This window comes from Nomascus leucogenys, chromosome 12 (assembly GCF_006542625.1).
Source record: "Nomascus leucogenys isolate Asia chromosome 12, Asia_NLE_v1, whole genome shotgun sequence".
In the NCBI taxonomy this organism is placed as follows: domain Eukaryota; kingdom Metazoa; phylum Chordata; class Mammalia; order Primates; family Hylobatidae; genus Nomascus; species Nomascus leucogenys.
The window spans coordinates 72,078,688-72,102,660 of NC_044392.1; the positions used below are offsets into that span (position 1 = coordinate 72,078,688).

Consider the following 23,973-nt stretch of genomic DNA (forward strand, 5'->3'; position numbering starts at 1 on the left):
CTCAGCCTCCCAAAGTGCTGGGATTACAGGCGTGAGCCTCTGCGCCCGACCCTATTCTGGTTGTTTTTTTACCATCCACTTGATGTTCACTGCTTCCTACAAACTTTGGAAACGTTGAGCTTTTTTATTCCACTTGCTTATTCTGTCTCTTCCTAGTGATCCACGGAAAGATTATAACATTTTGTCTTAAATGATATTGAGGTCCCACATGAGGGTAACTTATGGTATATTATTTGTGTTAGAAAAGGTAAATTAAGTCATCTAGTTCACTGAACCTAGAAATTTGTGAAGTTGTAGAAAAGCCTATGTAAATTGAATTTATATAAACAATTTGTATTTTTAGTTTTATAAATACGATTGTAAAATTAATGTTTTCATATTAAATGGCTTATTATGTGCATAATTACACAAATTGCATTATAAACACAATATAATAAATTATTACTGTTAAAACAATGAATGTTTATCAGATAACATGATTTTTTAATTGTGTTATTTTAAGGTCAAAATAATTCTTTTTAAACTTGGAGAGTGCAAAAACTTCACTTTCATATTTGTCATGTTTAACTCAGTTATACTTGTTAGACAATTACACATAAACACTCATAAGTACTACATATCAATATATGTGAGAAGCACACATATTTGAAAACAAGGCATTAAAATTAGATTGTCAATGGATACATTAATATTCATTTTCTTTTTTTTATTTGACTACTCTGAATCCTATACAGCTGTAATTTAGAAACAGTTCTCATGATTAAAGTAGGTGTCTTATAGATTATATTTATAAAATATTCAATAAAATCATCTTCATTTCCACAAAGTAAGAAATGTGCTCTTTGATGAGGGTGACTCAAGAAATCAATTCATTAAAAAAAGTGATTGCATTTTCCCACAGCTACTTCTTTAAATCAGGAAACTGAATGATGCTAATGTAATTAACATGTTCACAATTGCATCTGCCTCCTTTAATTGTCTTCATGGAAGAAGAGATATTAGCAATTATAATAGACATAAATAAAATAATCTAATATTCAGGTTAAATGTCTTGATTTTTCAATTTGATGTTTACTATCATCTGCATATGAAGGATATATATATACACACACACACACACATATATGGAGTGAGAGTGTTCATTCTTGGCCTAACTTCATTTTTCAACTCATCATTTAAGTGGCAATGATTTTAAATTGACAGACCTTAAAACAATCTCTCCATGCATAAATTACCTCTTTGGAGAAAGGTAGGACATTTCATGAGAACTGATTAACCCTAGAGTGCCTTTCAGCATGTTTGGTTCCATGTAACAAGAGATTTTGACTCATTATGTCTCCACTGATTGTAATAATAATAATTTTCTGTCTTAATTAATACAAACTATGATCTAACTGAATTAAAAACAAATATTTTTTTCTATTGGGATATTTTTATTGAACTAATCGGAATAATTATATGCATAAAAAAGATGAAAATGCACAACTGGGTTTGCAATAAAAATAAAACTGTGAACTAATATTGACATACCTTTTAATTTGGGGATACTAAATTAGATGCACTCTATCCTAAAAAGGTGTGAAAACCCGAACAAAAAATAAGGAATGTAATTTTAAATTTATGGTCTTATAATTAAACTTAATTATGTTTAAGTTGCAGTGTATGCTATTTAAGAAAATGGTGTTAAAATGAAATATTTATTTCAACTGTGTTAAAATATACATGCATGTTTAAGAATTTAAATTTATGTTTTTCATCAAATTCAGATTTTGAATATCTGAAATTGACTGACCTAGAACCTAAATTTTTTTGCAGTCACCTGCAAGTAATTTTTAGGTCAATAAGATCTGAGAAATACTACCTGTCTTTTTCTTCCAGAAACTTCACTTATAATTCTAGATGATGGTAACAGTTTGGGAAGTACATATAGCAGTCTCTTTTCTCAGACATCATACTGACATTTGAGAAAAAAAGTGACATTCTGGTACATATTTTTTGTTACAAATTAGTAACTAAGATTTCCTCATAAAAATGAATATATGCCACAATTAAACAAATGTATAAAAATATTCAGTAAAGTACCCTCTTTACTAACTGAAAGTCATGCGAATATAGTAGGTTATAAAAACAATTTAGTGGATCATTACCAGCATTAAAAAAATGAAATAGAACAGGATAAGGTAAAATAGAATGAAAATATCAAAAGCTATCTTCTATGCAAAAGGCAAGTACTGCTTTTTGAAACTCATGTTTCAGCTACTTTACATGTGCATGGTTAGGGAGCATTAAGTAAAATATATTTTTCACAGTGGCTCACAAATAATATTCGACAATTGCAGTGCAATGTCAAGAAGACAGTAATGTCACTAAGTACTAGCAGTTATTTAGAGCTTTTACATTGTTTGTATTTTTATGTCTAAAATAGATTACATCTAAAATAATATTATAAAAATATTAAAAATTATGTATAGCATATATAAGATGTATTAATATATAAATATACACTGAAAACATTAAAAAATGAAAAAATCCATAATCCTACAATATTAGAAATGATTACTATGTTTGCTATTTCTGTGTGATAATTAGCATACCTATTCTACATACATATTTTACAATAAAAGTTATACCATGCATATTCATTTGTATTTTTATTTATTGTATATATTATTCATGTTTAGAGTGTTAGTATCACATTAATAGTCACATAACACTCCACTACTATATATAACTGAATTTCTTTAGTTCTTTTTTCTAAGATTAAACTTTTGGAATGACAGGATTTTCAGTATCATAGCTACTGTTAGCAAGAAATATTTTATTGAATGTAGCTATCCTTGTTAGTTTATTTTCTTAAAATTCATCCATTCAACAAACATTTTAATTTTTGATTGCTCCTCTGCTAGTTCCTAAACAGTTGACAGCTAAAAGATTACTGATGAATGCATTCCCCAAAGTAGTTCACGACTATAAATATAAACAAAAGTGACATAAGAAAATTTATAAATGTACAATTGACATACGTACAAAGTATTGTTGTGACATGAAAGAGGATATAAAAATAATCTTCATGGAATAATTTTTGGAAGATCAAGTAAGTACTCAAGAAGTAAAATAATTTTTCCATAAAGAAATAGACTGGTGAAATTTGAGTGCAATCTTTCTGTCTTCTTTTATACCGTAACACAGAGCTTCTCCTAAATAGCAGTTACAGTGCAATTGAATACAATGGAAATAGATTTGAAAGATTTTTTTTTTCTGTCGCACAGGCTGGAGTGCAGTGGCACAATCTTGGCTCACTGCAAGCCCTGCCTCCTGGGTTCACACCATTCTCCTGCCTCATCCTCCCTAGTAGCTGGGACTACAGGTGCCCACCACCACGTCCAGCTAATTTTTTTTTTTTTTTTGTATTTTTAGTAGAGATGGGGTTTCACTGGTGTTAGCCAGGATGGTCTCGATCTCCTGACCTCGTGATCTGCCCGCCTCAGCCTCCCAACGTGCTGGGATTACCGGCATGAGCCACCGCACCCGGCCTGAAAGAGTTTTTAAAAGTATAATATAGTAGGTTTCATGAGCTCATTGATTTGTAAGATTCCAAAATTGAATTAACAGGTTCAAAAATTCAGAAGATATTTATAAGCTTTGAAATGTATTGGAATATTTATTCTACCAAACTAGTACTTAACTATAAAAACCTCATATTCTAAAATATTTTGGGTCAAAAGATTCCAGAAATCTGTACCAGAGAAGTTCTATTATTTGTACAGGACTGAGCAAATGGTCGGGTGTTCATAAATTCCCAGATCAAATTATATATTTGGTTATTGTAACTAAAAATAAACAATATAATATTATACAAAACATAAATTTTATTTGTAAATGCAGGTGTAAGATTTTATCACATGTGGTCAACATTTGTATAGTAGGTATTTTAACAAATGTTAGTATCTGAATCTTAATTTCCATGTACTTATTGAACTTTATACTTGATTTTATCTTAGAAATTGACCAAACATATTTTTTTAAATACATGAGTGACTTTTATTATTTTTCTATTATATTTTCTTAGGGTCTGCCAGGCCCACCTGGTGAAAAAGGTGAAAATGGGGATGTTGGTCCCATGGTAAGTTTTTATTTTTGGTGTTTGATGGGTGTGTGTCATATGTATGGCAGTCACTGGTTTGTAAATTATTATGTGTTCTTTCATTACTATGTACATATTATTGAGGTGTATATAAGCAACTGCCATGCTTTAGTTATATCTTAGTCTTTAGCTCTGGATTTTGATTTGGAGCAGGTAGAGAATAGGTAATATTCACTCAAGATTTAGATGATTAGCAATTTATACAGAATCAAAAATTAACTGTACTTTGAAACAAATTCTTAATTTAATAATTCTGTTTTAATTAGAATGCTATGACTTATAATTATTCGCATTTATTGATTCTGGCTCTCTAAGACCTGAACTGAAAATTTGAAATGCATATAATTGTTTATGAAGCACTACCTTAGATAAGAAAATAATTAGGAAAGGTAATTGAAACCCACAATGAAATGTGATGACTGCATGTCTTAAGTGTCCCTTTTGTTCAACATTGCCCCCAATTTTCACTTCCTTCAAAATACACATTTTGAAATTTTAACACTTGTCTGTTAGGTTTTATTCTCCTTAGGAATTACACTCAAATATATTATATTCTTTGAAATGATCCGTATCATCATTAATAAACCTAGATATAAGAAATGCATAAATAACTTTGCTGGCCAGGGGCGGTGGCTCACGCCTGTAATCCCAGCACTTTGGGAGGCCGAGGTGGGCAGATCACGAGGTCAGGAGACCGAGATCATCCTGGCTAACATGGTGAAACCCCGTCTCTGCTAAAAATACAAAACAAAATTAGCCGGACGTGGTGGCGGGCGCCTGTAGTCCCAGCTACTCGGGAGGCTGAGGCAGGAGAATGGCGTGAACCCAGGAGGCGGAGCTTGCGGTGAGCCGAGATGGCGCCACTGCACTCCACCCTGGGCGACAGAGCAAGACTCTGTCTCAAACAAACAAAACAAACAAACAAACAAACAAAAAAAACAAAAAACAAAACACCACTTTTCTGATTCAAATAACTGGTTAATACTTCCAAGCAGTATCAGATACATAGCAAGTTCCTTTCCAGGTATGGTTATCATGGTTCTATGAATCATTGATATATTCTTCCTGATTACATGGTAATAGATAATAACAGAAAAGCTTTTGAACCATGGCATTAGAATAAACTGAGATCTTTTTAAAATACTAATGTCCAGTGAAATGTACTAATGTACAGTGAAAAACAAATTCTCTGTAGACTATTTTAATCACAACTTTGAAGTAGGAGGTTCTGGCATCAGTATTTTATAAAAATTTTCCCAAGTTAATTTTACTGCACTGTCAGGAGAGAGAATCTTTGTTTTATGATGAAATTAAATAATTATTCTTATTTCTAATTCTAGCATATAGAACCTAAGAGTTGACATAGAAAAAGCTAAAAATACATATCAACAAAAAATACTTCTATTGAGTTAATGAATTCTAAATCTATTCAAGCACCATTTATTTTTCCAACTTTACATTCTCTTTATGTTGTAACATATTCTAGCATGAAATATATCTAGTTATATTGTGAACACATTATACCAGACAGTAGCAATAGGCTTTCTTGGCCCATTTTCTAATCAAATTGTTTCTCCTGAAATCCTAATTTCCTCATAGCTATGTGTAAAGGCTCATTTGCTAACATGATGTTGTATCCATGAAGGATGACTTATAACCCTGATATGCTTCACTAACTATAGTTTTTGCAAGCTTAAACTTCTTTTAGATGTTTTAGTCATAAAATGAAAATGTTGGAAACACATTTGAATTTGGTCTTTGTAAACCTCAATATTTCTTTCTTACAGGGTCCACCTGGTCCTCCAGGCCCAAGAGGCCCTCAAGGTCCCAATGGAGCTGATGTAAGAACTCTGAAATATATGTTAATTATTTTGAAGTTATATAGGTGTTGTTATTTTATAGTAGATGCTCTCTGTGAGTTATAACAATATTAAACTACTGTTTAATATTAAGTGGTTAAGAACTCAAGGGTCACCTATTCACTCCGCTTTATTATACAATGAAATAAGTGGAATTTATAGTGAACAAATCATGGAAAATATAATGTAGGTACACATTTTCCATTCAATATATATTTACTGGTGACTGAGAAATAATGTTGTATGTATTATAATTACCACATTGTTCAAACCAACATACTTAGACTGTGCCTTGCGTATGATAACTCTTATGCACTTGTTAACATTGGCTTTCATCTAAAAGCTTTGCATTTTGTATTTTCAGACTATGTAATGTTACAGCAATATGTGTGTGATAGGTGCACCCTTTATCATGTAAAATGTTTTCTCTTAATTGTATAAAGATGATATTCTGCAAGCTTAAAAATTATTTTAATGTTATATGATTTTGAAATATAATGCCATATTTATCTTACTGTTACCGTTAATGGATCTATAGCTTTGATGATATTTTTCCTTCTGGCCAACTTTTCACAATGAAGAAGTCTATGTTTCCTTCATGACTCTGGTCTTCATTTTCTTCATTATTTAATATCTGCTTTAATTCTGGCAGGCCAGAACTGAGTAAAAATAGACTAGAAACAGAGGAACTAAAAGAGTTTTTAGATTTTCATTCTTCTTAGGTAATTTAAAAGCTAAAAGTTGTTATAAGGGGTTTATTTCTTGCCTGTATCATGTAATTCTTAACCAGGGTCATAATTTTGATTCACTACAAAATCACCGCCTAAAACCAATCTGATTATTCTACTGGCAAAGAGATTGACATTATGTTTCAGGAATCAACCAGAGCTTGAATGTCTCCTGCTTTATCTTCAAAATTATAGTGAATTTGAAAATCAGTGTAATATATTCAATTATTTGCTAGCCAACACATTTGACAATTCTATTAAGCATCATTTAGTCTCATTCTTTAAATGACTAAGAATACTCATGCATCTATTTCTCTCTGTTTTGAGAACAACTAGATATATGTTTACGAATGCATTATTTTAATAAGAATATGGATAATTACATTCCTTTTTCTACACTGCAGGGACCACAAGGGCCCCCAGGATCTGTTGGTTCAGTTGGTGGTGTTGGAGAAAAGGTAAATATGTTAGTGACACGCAGTTTGAAACAGCATGAATTAAGAACTGTAATAATATTGGGTAGTAGTTTAAGTGCTTCTAGTATGTGTGTTTCTAAGCCTTTTACATAGTTATATGATTCACATGTCATCTAGTAGTTTCAAAAATTAAAGTTAAAATGATTTTGCAATATTATGTTGTGATTGCCAATTATTATATTGAATGAGTGAGTGCAGGCATTATTTTCTTTAAGCAGGAACCTCACAATTACGGTGTCTTTAATATCCACATTTATAAGCTGAGAAAGCTGAGCCCTAGAGGATTCCAGTAATTTCATCAGTTTTTCCTTAGAAAGTGACTAAGCTAGGATACACTGCAGTCCATGAATGTCCAGTAATAGTAGTCAAAATAGAAGAGATTGGTTGATGTAACTGACTTAAAGGGAAAAAGGAATCCTGCAAGCCACAAAGGAATGAATCATTCATTTTGTTATATTTTGAGTTATATTTTCATTACTAATATTCTGACCTATCTTTGTCACTTGTCAAAATAGTTGGCATGAACCACAATATCTGGGCTCAGAATAGCTTTTTTTTTTCTTGTGAACATGATTTCATTTAAAAAGTCTGCTCTTCCTTTTATAAAAAATGTCAAAATGATTCATTGATTTCTTATTTATGCATTCATGCTCACTTCTTAATAGAATTTTCAAGAAAATTATCATTGATATTTGCTTGCTTTAAAAAATAAACTACCAATTTTCAGAAAGGGAAGAATTATATTTATAACATCATATATTATGCAGTGAAAACACTAAAAAATTCCTTAATTTGCTACTTATTAAAGGATATCTGCAGTGTAGACTTACCCTATTCTTAAAAATGATTCCCTTCCTTGGTCTCAAGTTTTTTCATATATTTTATATTGTACTTAAATTTATTTCTTTTAATTAAAGCATTTAATTCTCAGAAAAAAAGTAATAAGATTAGATTGTTATTATATTTTGATATCTACTTCAGCTTAATGCTTTTATTCTAGTATTTTGATTATAATCAATGTTATTTGATTAAGATAATTTTTAACTCTTTAGCTAATTCTTACTGCATTCTTCGATTGACTGCCTTTTTTAATATATTCTTAAATTTAAAGTTGTGTGTTGAAACTGTTCCAATAGTTGGTGTTGAAATTGAAAACACATTTTTCATTCCATTCAGTTGTCCTAGAAAACATTTTTCGTCTTGCTTAGTCTTCTGTGGGAGAGCACTTTTCTCTGAGGATATCATCACGTTAGACAAAAGGCACCAAGGCACACACCTTTTCCTCTTCTCTTTGCATCATCTCCTTTTGGCTCTAATGCTGACTCAATTGTTGTGGGAGCTAGTCTCTAGGATTACTAGCTTTTACTGGCTTTTCTTGTCTCCTAAAGAATTTGAATGCAGAGGGAAAGCTGTCATTATTCCAGTGCTACTCTTGAAAATAGGCATGAATGCCAGATGTTTAGAGTTCTGAGAAACTTCCTTCCACATTGTTTCCATTTAATTTAGAGCCTATGTATATTATAGTAACACTTTGCCAACTTTGACTCTTATGAGAATAATTCAGTCAATCTGAATCATTTTGAATCAATCCCAGTCAAAATGAGTTGCACTAACAAACACAGATTTTTAATTTTGCTCCTTTCTTTTGAATTATTTTTTTATGTGACAGAGAGCACGATAGAAGCAGAATTCTAACCTTCGTTTTTTTGTTTCTTTGTTTTTTGTTGTTGATGTTTCTTAATCAAGGATAGTATAATTTCTAATAGATTGCAAATTTCTAACATCAGCTTTGATTCTGGCTGAATGTATACCCATTTCTATATTGGAAAATGTATTTCCAGTCACTGACAATGAAGAATAAAAAAACCAGTATCTTTTAGTCATGTTGCATTTTGTTTAAATATATTTAACCTGTTCTTCATGTACTGTAAAATTGCTATAAGTAGCTTTTTCACTTCAATAATTTTGTCAATACATGGAAATATGTCAGGATGTTTTCTTAAGGTTTATACATATTTTATAACTTTGTACATACAGAGTAATTTGTTGTTCTTTCTGAAAGGATATGTACCTAAACAAGTGTGTTATATAATGAGGTAAATGGTTACACAATAAGTAATGATGACTTCATAATCTAACATCTCCTTCATATATCAGTGCTCTATCATAAAACTTATATTAATTATTATTCTTCAAAATGAATAGTTTGTAGCATTGTGGTATTAGAAATATAGACAATTTATATAACATTAGTCTTGTTGCAATGATTTATTGATTTGTGATTTTGTCCCATCTTCCTTTTAAATGAAACATTTTAGATAAATTTTAAATTTCATTTTAACTAATTGTCATTTTACATTGTGCCCACTTGGATCTGACATACAAAATGGTAGTTTTCATATATTTTGGACAAATGAATATTAATATATTATTCTAAAAATGAAGAAACTTTGTAGTAAAAAGATCATACTTTTTTTGAAACAGAAGATATTTTAAATTTTTTATCACCTCAAGCATTTATCATTAGAAAGCACATACTTAAATTCTAAGATTATTTAAACCTATCTTTTTACCACGTATCATTTCACTCATTTAATAAAAAGAAAATAATCTTTTCACAATATCCATAAATTTAACTTTATAGTTGGTAAGAATGAAAAGAGAACAACAAAACATATAGAGGGTTACTAAAAATATTTCAACTATTTCTTCTGTAGTTCTAACCTTCTGTGATGTTACCATGAATTAATGTGGTACATAAGAAAACATTTTGGTTATTTCTTTTGCTGTGCATAAGCTTTTTAGTTTAATTAAGTCTCATTTGTCTAGTTTGGGGGTTTCTTTTGCCTGTGCTTTTGAGGTCTTAGTCATGAATTATTTGCCTAGACCAATGTCCAGAAGAGTTTTCTCTATGTTTTCTTTTAGTATTTTTATAGTTTCAGGTCTTATGTTTAAATTCTTGAATCCTTCTTGAGTTGATTTTTGTATATGGTAAAAGATAGGAGTCTAGTTTAATTCTTCTGCTTAAGGCAAATCAGATTTATCAGCACCATTTATTGAAAAGAGGATCTTTTCCTTTTTGTTTTTGTCAACTTTGTCAAAGATTAGTGTGCTGTAAATATGCTTTTTTAGTTACTACAGTCTTGTAGTTGAATTTGAAGTCAGATACTGTGATGCCTCCAGTTTTGTTCTTTTTGCTTAAGATTGCTTTGGCAATAAGACTCTTTTTTTGGTTTCATGTGAATTTTAGGTTTTTTTTCAAATTATATGAAAAATGGCATGTTCAATGTACATGCTCAATAGACTTATCATATTTCTAAATAAATATTTTAATATGGACATTTTACGATTGATTTCAATGCCAAACTACTTGTTTCACTTTTATGATATGAATATCAGCTCTTGGAAATATCACTAACATGTCATTCCATTATACTGAGATAGATGAATGATACCTGTCTTTATAAATAGTATAAATGCAATTTTTTTGTAAGAGTTATCCAAAAATTCTGGAAGTATTTGCTGTTCATCTTGAGAGATGAAATAATTTACACATCACACTACTAATAATAAACTCTTGAAAAGTACTTGATGTCTCCACCATTACGTGGGTAATTTAAGAATTTAAAATATGTGTATATTCCTAGAGTAAGAAACTATGTACACAAAATACTCTCTGCCCTGAAATTAAGTTTGTATGTAATGTGACACATTTATTTAAGAGCAGTGGATTTGTGTCAGGAATGTTGGAAATATTAGAGTTAAAAAGTAAAGGAAATTTAGGCCTCACTTCTTTTTCAATTTAAAAGAACAATTTCCACCTCACAGTTACTGAGACCACTAGTGTGACTGATTTTGAGTGGAAGCACGGTAAATGAATGTACTGTTTTACTTAAATGATTACTTGAAAAAGATGTTGCATTTTTGTGCATTTTGAATTGTGGGGCATTAGCAACAGACTTTCATAGCTAAACCCTACTAGTTGCAGAGATTTATTTATTGGTCCACTGGGCTAGGAAAAAAAGCCATTCATATCTAAACAGGGAGATAATAAAGGCTATCACGTTTATGTGTACACTCAAATGGAGCAATTTTAATTAATGTCTAAATACCTTTACATATATTATAATTATTGTCTTTCCTCTAGGTTCTTTAGATTCCTACTAAACAAATCCTGTGAAATATCAACATATGTACCAGCAAATCATCTGTTGATATGTTGTAGTTAAGATAAATAAATTTATATTTTAGCAAACAACAATTTGAAATTGTTCACTCAATAAACTTGATTGTAATATGCATATTGACACAGTACAAATACATAATATTTTAGGAAATATGCATATGTCTGTTATGATGGTTTTGTGGTAGTCTGGATTAATATGCCAACTATTAACCAACCAGTGAGAACTATAGTATCAAGCCTGCATATTTCTGTCTACTCACCTGAGAAATAAAAGCACTGGAAACACTAATAGAAAAATTTATTTTTGTTATTAAAGTTTTTCAATGCCTTTTAAATAATATTAAAAAATGGGCTAATCTAAAATGATATGATAACATTTGAATTTTACAAATGTGAAAGATCATCTCTGTATTTTAATACTAATTTGATCTTCTCTATATAGGGTGAACCTGGAGAAGCAGGGAACCCAGGGCCTCCTGGGGAAGCAGGCATAGGCGTAAGTACTGTGTTATTGTTAACATAGTGTATTACTGGTTTGGGAATTTCTTTTACAGCATTACAAACATGTAACTTAACTCTTAGCTGTGATTCAAATTTTACTTTCCCTTTCCAACTCATTAAGGAAAATCACAAATACAAAGCCTTGTTTAATAACTTTGGGTATCTCTACATATGTGGATTCATAAACAAATTGAAAAAATATCGTATTTGCTGAAGTTAGAACATTAAAACTAAGGGCTGTTTACTGTATACATTCCCTTTGATGAACTGTCCATAAAAGGAACAAACAAACAAGTCCTGCTGCCTTAAATAAACATGTATCAATTGTATTAGGACTATATTATTCTACTTAGTTTAAACCGGGATTAAATTTGCCCACCAGGAAATATTTGACAATATCTGGAGACACTTTTGGTCTTCAAACGTGGAGGGTTGGTATCCAGTTAGTAAAGGCCGGGGATACCATTGGACTTCTTAAAGGGCAGAGAACAGCTCCCCACAGCAAAAGTTGTCTGGCCCAACATGGTGAAACCCCGTCTCTACTAAAAAGTACAAAAATTAGCCGGGCTTGGTGGCGTGTGCCTGTAGTCCCAGCTACTTGGGAGGCTGAGGCAGGAGAATCGCTTGAACCTGGGCAGAAGTTGCAGTGAGCTGAGATTGTGCCACTACACTCCAACCTGGTGACAAAGTGAGACTCCGTCTAAAAAAAAATTGTCTGGCCCAGTATGCCAAGGTTAATAAGCTTTTATGCAAAACTTGTAAGATAACTCTCCTTTCCTTCTTTTTTTTTTTTTTTTTTTAAACATTGTGTAGGGTCCCAAAGGAGAAAGAGGAGAGAAAGGGGAAGCTGGCCCACCTGGAGCTGCTGGACCTCCTGGTGCCAAGGGGCCACCAGGTGATGATGGCCCTAAGGGTAACCCGGTAAGTGAGTTTGGTCCCCTCTAATGTGGTATTTATGCCAAACTCACCTTGGAGCTTTTCTTAGAAAGATTTGAAATCCTGAGACTCTGGAACATAGTTGGTAAATCTGACTTTTCATCATTTCACATATTCATAAGCATTCTCAATTGAATTAATTCTTTAGAAATTTTTTGGCGGGAGAAGGGAAATGTTCTCAGCAGGTTTTGTCATGACTTTAACCTCTTCACCTCCAGAATGTCATAACTTTATAAAAATTTATTTTTCATTTATTTCTTTTTCTTTCAAAATGTCATCGTAGGGTCCTGTTGGTTTTCCTGGAGATCCTGGTCCTCCTGGGGAACCTGGCCCTGCAGTAAGTATCAGGGAAAAATTAAGAAATTATTTTGATGGGAATGTTTCCAATTTCTGTATTGTTAATAAAGAAAAAATCTAATAACCTAAGTGAACTCCCAAAAACAGAAAGAAAAAGAAAACATAAAAAGTAATTGCAAATGCTGGAAAATCCATATAGTTGGAGACTATTGCACCAACATTAAGTGATTAAGCTTTTCATGCAACGTAGGTACAACAGTTGGATTAGATTACTAGACTTTGATGGGTTGTAAAAACAAATTATCTGAGAAGCATCATTATTGTTATTTGAAAGTTACAGGATCTTTGCTTTTCTGTTTCTCTTCTATAATGCAAATCCTATTTCAAACTACAACATATTTGTTCATGGTGAAAGGATTCACTGGCATTGTATACTAATGACATCTTCTTTCTTCCTTATATAAAGAGCGTGCTGGATTTTAAATTTGATATATTAATAGTAGCAATTTTACAAAATTTTGTGCGGAGAGTGAGAGGTACCACAATCTTTTTAAAAAAGGTTAAAAGAATATAATGATTTTACTTGTCCATCTGATAATTTTTCTCAAGAGATGGCCTAACATACCTTTTTCCTGATAAGTGGTGTGATTTATTGATACTGAGATATATCTTGCTTCATATTTTATTGCCTCTTATAGGGTCAAGATGGTGTTGGTGGTGACAAGGGTGAAGATGGAGATCCTGGTCAACCGGTGAGTAAATGCACTAACTTTTTTTAAGTCTTTACATAGTCTCAAGGCATTTTAATGAGATAATTAGAAGTAATCAGCCTTTGAAAAACATAGCTCTATGTATATGCACTTTTCTGGAAGAATTATAAAAAAAAAATTTTGAATTCCCATTAAAAGTCAACCTTACATGGAGTGTTTCTTGTTTGATGTAAATTAATAAACAGTCTTTATAATGAAAAATGTAATCATATCATACTAATGAGGTTGTCACACTATATCAAATTCAGTTATCTATCCGTTGTGCTAAAAAAATTAAAATCACGAATAATACTAAAAGCAAAGTTATTTCCCATCATTAGCAAAGGTTATTATCCCATCATTAGCATGAATTATTTTAATTGTGAACCTAAATGAACTCTCAACATAGTATAGGCCTTTTTAAAAAAATTTGTGAATGATACAGGAGTGTACTTTGACCATATGTAGTTATTTAGGGAGAAAGTAAGGGAGGGAACTCACTTTAGGAGCCAAAGACAATGGTCCCTCAACACAATTTTGTCTCTGGGGTCATTCCCACTAGATGCTTTACTATCACAGATACAGGTTTATTCTGCATAGACAGACCTGTGGATCATATCTCAGCTTGTGTATTAGTCCATTCTCATACTGCTGTGAGGTACACAAGAATGGGTAATTTATAAAGGAAAGAGATTTAATTGACTCACAATTCTGCATGGCTGGGAAGGCCTCAGGAAACTTACAATATGGTGGAAGGCAAATCAAGCATGTCCTTCTTCACAAGGCACTAGGAGAGACAAGTGCAAAATGAAGGGTGAAAAGCCACTTACTAAACCATCAGATCTTGTGAGAACTCACTCACTATCACAAGAACAGAATGTGAGTAACCACCCCCATCACTCAATTACCTCCCACTGGTTCCCTCTCAGGATACATGGGGATTATAGGAACTACAATTCAAGATGAGATTTGGGTGGGGACACAGCCAAACCATATCAGCATGTTATATACACCTTGGCATAGAATGTTAGTGTTGTACAAAAAGAAATTTAAAAGTAATAGTATTATGTTTTCACATATTTATGTGATATGAGCAGAATTATTAACCATATGATTATATTAATTAGCATGCCTGTTTAATGCTTGCCAGATATAAATTAGCACTTTTTAATAGGACACAGTTTTACATAAAGAGAATTTGATTCACTTTGTTCTAACTATAAATAATTTTACCATATAAATTTACCAGCTCTAACTATAAATATCTAGAGGAAGTTTAGGTATCTGAAATAGGGCTGAGATTTTCCAGGAAATATTGACATGTGGAAATGAAGAAAGAGGGTTGGTTTCCATCCAGATTTTGAAAATTTATGCGGGCCATAAAATAATATCCAATTTTGTTAAAGGTATTTTTTTCACATTTTATAGGGTCCTCCTGGTCCATCTGGTGAAGCTGGCCCACCAGGTCCTCCTGGAAAACGAGTAAGTTTCTTTAATTCTTTATTTGAAACATATGCTCATTAGTCACCATGTATAAATTTATATAATGTGTGTAAGCTGCAGGCAGCATGTTATAAGAATAATGAGAAATATCATAAATCCTAAAAACAATTTTTAAATATGCCAAATAATAACTAAAATAGAACGTATTCTAACTATTCCACTGTCACAATAAAAATGAGAAAAACAACTTCTACTTAAAGAGCTTTCCACTCCTCTGTGCTTAGACCTCCCCTTTGTACAAATGTCATAGATTATTATAAAAGACTTCGGTGGTATCCTGAACGTTAACTCCTATTGTCATACTTGGGGACGAGCTGTCAAAAGTCCAGTGCTAGCTTAAAACATTGTAAAAACCTGAATGCATCAATGAAATGAGCTGAAATGAGCTCAGGAATCAGTATATAATGTTAAATTGCTTTACACTGTCAAACTTCTCTGACTAGGAAACAGTGTTTTAATGATATGCTACAGCAAAATAGAAATAAGTAGATATTGCTGACAATATTGGCCACAGTAGACCCTAGGAGATTTACTTTCCTGTCGTTTTCTCACTGATGCATTCTTTTCATAATAAAGCAATCTCTGCAGACCTGCCTCTTACAGCAGCTATCTCACTTTAGAGTGTTCTTCTGTGCCACCTGCAGTCTATTTTCAAACCGGCACATGAGTAAAATATGTGATAAACATCAAAATATATTTATCACGCTGATTCCCTCTTCAGTAATCCAAAGTCACAGGGCAATTGGGGCCACTGCTGTTTTCTAATGGTATCTTTATTTCAGGGGAATTTTTCACTCTGAATATCCTCACATTAAACACAGAATGTGAATGGGTTTTACTTTTGTCTCTCAGCAATACAAATTTGCATCAATATTTACAAACATTTCTCTTTGCTAAAAATATATTTAATTTATAATAAAACTTGTCTCTGAAAACAATATGCTCTTCATTGGCCAAATACATTTTCTTACATTTTCTCTTATTATTATTATTGTGTCTACAACCCCAAAGCATGGTCTCAATATAGATTTATCCCCAAGCAACCATGGGGCTGTTATTCTTAGAAAGTAATTAGAAAGTGTACATGATTTTTTATATCCGTTGCCTCTTTCTGCTTTAAGTCCAGCTGCTCATAAAACTGTGATGCATAGCTGTCTATTATACTATTTCAGACCTTTTGGAAGAATAATTATAAAAAACAACCTTGAGAATGAGTTGAAATACTTCTTGAAACAACAAGAAATCATTTTTTTTCTTTTTTCTGGCCTCAGATGGTGGGATGCTATATAATGTGGTTAGTAGAACAATGCAGTCACAATAGCTGGCTTTCAACCCAGCTTCACCAGTTACTACCTGTGTTACGTTGGGCAAATTGTGTATTTTCTGTTTCTCAGAGGACCTAACACCCACCCTAGGGTTGGGTTGAACATAAGATAAATCATGTAACACAATAAAAAAAAAAATCACCTCATAACTGTTGCTTTGTTAGCTCTGAGTTATGCCGTAGTTATTAAATACTTCTGAGCACAGGGATAATCATCATACAAGTATAAAGTATGATGCTTTTAATATAAGCAAGGAAATGAAACCTTGCTTCAAAATGTGGTAGCAGCTAGAAAAGGAGAGACTATATCAAAATTGATTTTAAATATTCTATTACATATTGGCAGCTTCTCAGCTCATTTCATTACTCAAGTCAAACTCTCAGCAAGTGCTATCTGGTCTAGTTTCATTTTAAAATATGTCCAAAAAGTACATAATTATATTTTTTAATAAATTTAAGTAATTATCATTTGATATTTGAGTGAATTATCTTAACATGGTAACAGAGTTACAGAATGCATTTGTTTCTTTAGCCATTCAGTGGTGGGTTACATGAATTATTCATTTTGAAAACAACTGAATATTTTTGAAAATTTTTTAAGTAATAGAATAAAATAACTTATTAAAGAGTATAAATGAAAACATAAAAAATAGACATATATGTGTGAACCAGTAAATCTCATGCGCCTTTTAGTATAATAATATGACCCAAAACTTATATATAAACCTATAACTATCACATAAAAATATTATATGTTAAAACTATTAAACTGTTGTATGAAGCTATTTTGACATAATAATGTTGACGCTATTGACATTATAAACTTTCAAAATATTTTCAGTCGTATTTACTAATTTTAAAATCATGATAATATAATGCAACAAATTTTTATTCTTTATTGTAACATGTTTTTAAAATATATTTGTGTTTATTACTTCGGAATGGGTAATGATCGACAATTATAATTTTAGTGAATAACTCAGACTTCTAGGAAGACCTCCCCCCAATTCTGGAATTGAGAAAATATCATAGAAAAGTCAATACATATTCAGATTTAGATTATATATTTGTTCTACAACACCGAAGTAGTTTTGAGTAAGAGAAATTCCATGTATTTACATTCTTATTCATTTACATCTGAGTTGGACCTCTGCAATTTCTAGTTAAATGAGATACAATTTTAAAACATGAGTTAATTGCTGATTCTTAATTCCTGTCTCTTATAATGAAGGATGCATTTTCATATATTAGAAATAATCCGTTATAATAAAATATAGTAGTATATTAATGAAAATATAATGTACAAAAAAAATTAGTTATTTGTTGCTTTAAGAACATGAAGCATCCTTTTTTAGTACATTTAGTGTTGCTATAAAAGAATACCTGAGGCTGGGTAATTTATAAAGAAAAGAGGTTTATCTAGCTCACAGTTCTGCAGGCCCTACAGGAAGCATGATGCCAACATCTGCTTCTGGTGAGGGCCTCAGGCTGCTCCCTCATGCTGGAAGGAGAAGCAGAGCAGGTGTGTGCAGAGATAACAAGGTGACAGAGGAAGCAAGAAGGGGCAGCAGAGGTGCCAGGCACTTTTTAACAAGCAGCTCTCTCAGGAACTAACAGAGTGAGAAGCCACTCACACCCATCCTGGAAAGGTATTAATCTATTCATAAGAAATCCATCCCCAGGACTCAGACACCTCCTATTGGGCCCTACCGCCAAGATTTGGAATCAAATTTCAACATGAGGTTTGGAGGGGAGAAATATCCATAGTATAGCAATAATCAATAATTATTTTTTCATCCAAAATTAAAGATTACATGATACTGTGAAATTGTAAGCAACTGGTAAATTTTTCTTTAGATATAAATGTCAAATACAATTAGAAATTAGAAAAATTGTTACTCTCATTGCTGCCAATATTTCTAACTAGACAACGTTGTTAACTCCCCTGATTAAAAGGAATTTAAAAATCCTTAAAAAGATAAAATTATGGTTAAGTGGATTTATGAGATGGGTAAAAAATAAGAAATTAAGATAATTTATTTGCAAAGTTATACTTGATTTGTTATATAGATATATAGGCAATGGTCTCATTGAAGAAAAAGCCCGATAAATACCTAAGGGCATATGTAAACCTTATTTGTAACAAATTGGACATTACGCATCAATGGAAAGTGGATAGACTATTGAAAAAATTCTGCTGGGAGAAACGATTTTCTATATGGAAAAAGATTAAATATACCTCATCTAGCTCATTTAACAGAATTCAATTCTAATTGGTTTATAATCATAAATGTCAAAGGTAAACTTTGAAATATTTTACCAAAAATTATTTGAGAGTAATTTTTGACCTCCAGTCATAAATTCTGATCACACAGGTGTAATCAGAAAGGAATAGATTGATGTATGAAATATATGACCATTAAAATTTCCTATTTATCCAAAAATACTTAGAAGACATTGGAACAAAAAGATCTGATTAGGAGAAAATATTTGTAACATACAGGAAACATGCATAGAATAATTTGTTGGAATATCTAAGTATTTCTTACAAATTATAATAGCAAGAAAAAACAATAGAAAAAAATATGCCAAAGGCATGAAAAAGTATTTGACACAAATACCCCATGAAACAAGAAAAAATATTTGTAGAAATCAGGAAAGTGTGTACTAGAAATTACATGGAGATACTATATCACATACACCAATTAACAAAAATATACTCTAACAAACCAAGTATTGGGAAGAATGTTTTCAAAAAACAGTGAAGATTATTATGCACAGCTGTTGTGAGTTACTGGGTACTGCCACTTTAGGGAAATAGTTCTATGTTACCTAATAGAATCCAGCAGGAACTTTTTCTGTTGTCTGGTGGTAATTCCATTTCTAAGCACATATCCTAGATGACATTTTGCACATATTCACCAAAAGACTCAAGGAATAATGTTTTGTTATCCTTGTTAATAATAACTATAGACAATATAAGTTAATTGAAGTATATTAATAAACTAAAATTCTGTATGATCATAAAAGTGAATGCACTACAGATGCATGCATAACATAGATGAATCTCAAAATCTAATATTAAACATTAAGCAGAATAAATATGTGTATGTGTATACATATGTCTTATGTATGTATGTGTATATAATATTGAACTGGAAAATATATATTACATTATTTCATTTATATAGTATGAAAAATTGTTACAGATATGTTTAGCATTTAAACGTAAGTGGTAAACATGATAAAGAAACATAGGCCAATGATTAACAAAAATTTAGGATGGTAGTTACTTCTGTGGGAAAAAAGTGGATTGCAATTGTTACGAGTGGTATGTAGGAAGCTTCTAAGTTAATGATACTGTATTATGTAGTGCATTTAGGTTGAAAGCCTAAAATAATATAATATTGAGTCATTCTAGCATATGTTCTTTAACATTATGAGAAAGTACATTAGTTGAGTTCCCTTTGATTTTTGATAAATTATTTTAAAATAACCTCATAAAAATTTTAGCACTGTTCTATCCTCTCTTTTTAAATTACAATTTATAGAAAGATGATGAGCTATTTTAATCCATTCTAGTCACTTTGTAAACAAAATTAGAAGGCTTTGTATTCATGAATTAATAATAACACGAGAACGGTGGTGACTATGCATTGCTTACAAAGCTATTCACATTCATTTTCATATAATAGAAAAATCAACCTTAGGTCAACCCGATCGAGCATAATATGCAGGGTTTTCTCTTTTAAAATATGGCAACGATAAATTGAAACTGAAAATCATTTAACACAATATGTTAAATTGTTTTCTATATTAGGTTTGGATAAACTGGCATGCTTAATTGCTTCTTTCTGTTTTACATAATAATCTATTTTCTTCACCGGATTAAAATATATTTTAATGGTGTGAAAAATTACTCTTATGTCAACAATCTTATTACCAAAACTGGGATTTGTTCTGATTTAACACTAGCAATTAATGCTTGCACCATTAATTTACAGCCTACAACACTAGTTAATTTAGTCAATAATTCTACCTCAACATAAATAAATAGGTGGCTTAGCTTGAAAAAAAAAAAAAAGGAAAAAGAAAAAAATGGAAACACAGGTCAAGTGCAGTGGCTGACACCTGTAATCCCAGCATTTTCAGAGACTTAGGCAGGAGTATTGCTTAAGCCCAGGACTTTGAGACAACACAGTGAGACCCTCATCTTCACAAAAACTTTTAAAAATTACCCAGGTGTGGCGGCGCGTGCCTGTAGTGCCAGCTACTTGGGAGGCTAAGGTGGGAGGATTGCATGAGCCCGGGAGGTCCAGGCTGCAATGAGTCATGATTGTTCTACTGTACTCCAATCTGAACAACAGAGGGAGCCCCTCTCTCAAGAAAACAAAAAGTAAACCCAAAAATTGAAGCCCAAATTACTTACTAACATTATCTGCAACCTATAAACGGACACTCCTTTTATCTTAATTTCACTGAAAAGTAGAGACCAGAATGCTTTTGCATCAGAATGAGACAGAACTTGTTTCAAATCCTTGCTACCTAAAAATGTGACTTGGGATAAGTTAATTTATTTGAGTCTCAGTTTTCTCATTTAAAAAGTGGGCATAGTAACTAATTTACAATACTGAAGTCAGGACTAAATTAAATTAAGAAAATGTATATTTAAAGCACAAAGCCTAATGCCTGAAGTTATCAGAATCTCAAACAGTGGATGTTATTATTAAGCATTGAATAAGGGTTTCAAATTGTAGTATTATTTATAAACTAAATAAACCTATTATTAAATAAAATATAAAGATAAGGAGTAAAATATTTTCTTCTAATATCCTAGTTGTATACATGAAATGATAGCTCCTTAGCAATACATTCATGGTAAAGTTAGTTTTGTTTATTGTTGATTTTGCTTTGTTGTTTGAGTTCAGCAGTGACCAATACTGAACTAACTGGGTGATACACATACAAAAAGGATATAGAATATTAATTAACTGCACTTTCAGAGTATAGTATGTGATTTTAAAGAAATTTATATTTGTAATACTAATATAAATTGGTTATCCCTTCGTGCAAATTCATGTGACATATATGGTAAAGAATTTCCTGTGAGAACAAGTACCAAAAATAGAAGCATTTAAATTCATGACAACTTCATGTATTTTTTTAATAAAATGGATTTGTCAAACAGTAGAGATTTAAGACCAGTTTAAGAAATAATAAAGTTATTAGGCCGAGCGCGGTGGCTCACGCTTGTAATCCCAGCACTTTGGGAGGCCGAGGCGGGCGGATCACGAGGTCAGGAGATCGAGACCACGGTGAAACCCCGTCTCTACTAAAAATACAAAAAATTAGCCGGGCGTGGTGGCGGGCGCCTGTAGTCCCAGCTACTCGGAGAGGCTGAGGCAGGAGAATGGCGTGAACCTGGGAGGCGGAGCTTGCAGTGAGCCGAGATTGCGCCACCGCACTCCAGCCTGGGCGACAGAGCGAGACTCCGTCTCAAAAAAAAAAAAAAAAAAAAGAAATAATAAAGTTATTAAACTATGAGTCAACTGAGAAAGAGGTATTTGGTCACGCCCATGATACTAGCACTTTGAGAGGCTGAGGCAAGAGGATCACTTGAGCTCGGGAGTAGGAGATCAGCCTGGGCAACATGGTAAAACCCTGTCTCTACAAAAAAATACAAAAATTAGTCAGGTATGATGACATGAGCCTGTAGTCCTAGGTACTCTGAGGCTGAGGTGGGAGAATAGCTTGAGCCCAGGAGTTCGCGGCTGCAGTGAGCCAAGATAGCACCACTGCTGTCCAGCCTGAGCAACTGAGTGAGACCCTGTGTCGAAAAGAAGAAAGCACTGTACATAAGTGAGATCACTCCGTTTATACACTGTACGTATGTGAGGTCACTTTGTCACTTTGTCTATACCACAGGTGAACACAAACATCTAATCATAGAGGGGGATAATGCAGAGTGAATTCTATGAATTGAAACTGATTTGAGAATACTGTCACCACAAACCTTTGGGTTCAGTCAGCAGACAGCAATATCTGATGCAGCAATCAATTTAATACCACTTTTGTGAAAATAGCAAGAACATATTTCTATGCAGTAAGGTAATATCTGTTCTACAGGCTCGTGGTTTGGTTGAATACAGATTTGCCTTACAATCTGTTTCCCTTTAGTCCATCTAGAAATGTTCATCTTAAATTAACTTTGTATATATTTTGTGGAAATTAACGTTTCTCGGATCCTTACTTTCCCACTGTGGAAACAATAAAAAAGTCACAATTTTTTTCTATAATATCTTATGGCAGAAGTAGCAATGACAAGAAATGTGTTCAAAAGTATTACCACTTTTTTTCTGTGATTGAACCTTACGCATGAATGATAATAAAACTTCCTAACAGAATATTGATCACAATGTTCTAAGTGGCAGTGATACTGAGAAAGAAAATTCTAATGGTTATTAAACAAGTGGGAGAATTACATTATCATTCACGTACATGTACTTTCTGTCATGCATTTGTAATACTTGAGAATGAATGTATATTTCCTTAAGGTACTGGAAGATTTGTACAGCTTGTTTCAATAAGCCATGGACTTTTAATACTAAAATTATCATTTTAGCTAGTTCCATGTCCTTTTACTGAAAAAGAAATCTAGAGCTGACCAAAATAATTTAAGCATTATAACCTGAAAATGCACATATTAAATGGAAATTCGAATTCAGCTCATATTGCCAAAGGGAAGTTCACAGTAAAAAATTAAAATGGTAACTGCTGTTATTAACTGGTTATAATGACAGATGAAGTTTTAACTTATTATGCACACACACATCATATATATAATATAGTATATATATGTGTACCTTGTATATGCATGTACTGTGTATATATATGCACACACATATAAAGTATTATAATATATATAGTATTAATTGAAATTTCAAATTCAGACATTTTCTTTTACAAAATCCTTTGAAAAATTCTAATATAAATGTATAGATAGAAAGTACATTGTAATAATAAAATAAATTATAAATCCACTTAAAATTTCTGTGTGATACAAAACTGTGCCTTCCAAGTAAGGTCATTATGAAAACAAGGTCTGCATTTAATTTGAGAACCACTGTAGATATTGTATACCCTCTAGGAGATTCATAGTTCAAGAGGAGTATTAAAGGTTCTGAAAATTTTGAATCAAATTTATTTTCAAACTTTTTAAATATTAATGTTTTTAATACTTTTGGGAAAATTGTTCAAATTTTTTAATGTG

General features: G+C 31.9%; 1 protein-coding gene across 2 annotated transcripts in view; it reads left to right on the plus strand.

Annotated features, from left to right (window-relative positions):
- Positions 1-23,973, plus strand: part of COL11A1 (collagen type XI alpha 1 chain) — a 217,920-nt gene that overhangs the window by 168,999 nt on the left and 24,948 nt on the right. For both annotated transcript variants that reach the window (XM_030824979.1, XM_030824980.1), the window contains 8 exons: positions 4,070-4,123; positions 5,932-5,985; positions 7,136-7,189; positions 11,836-11,889; positions 12,708-12,815; positions 13,114-13,167; positions 13,826-13,879; positions 15,305-15,358. In XM_030824979.1, coding sequence (XP_030680839.1) covers positions 4,070-4,123; positions 5,932-5,985; positions 7,136-7,189; positions 11,836-11,889; positions 12,708-12,815; positions 13,114-13,167; positions 13,826-13,879; positions 15,305-15,358 — 486 coding nt within the window. The remainder of the gene's footprint in view (positions 1-4,069; positions 4,124-5,931; positions 5,986-7,135; positions 7,190-11,835; positions 11,890-12,707; positions 12,816-13,113; positions 13,168-13,825; positions 13,880-15,304; positions 15,359-23,973) is intronic.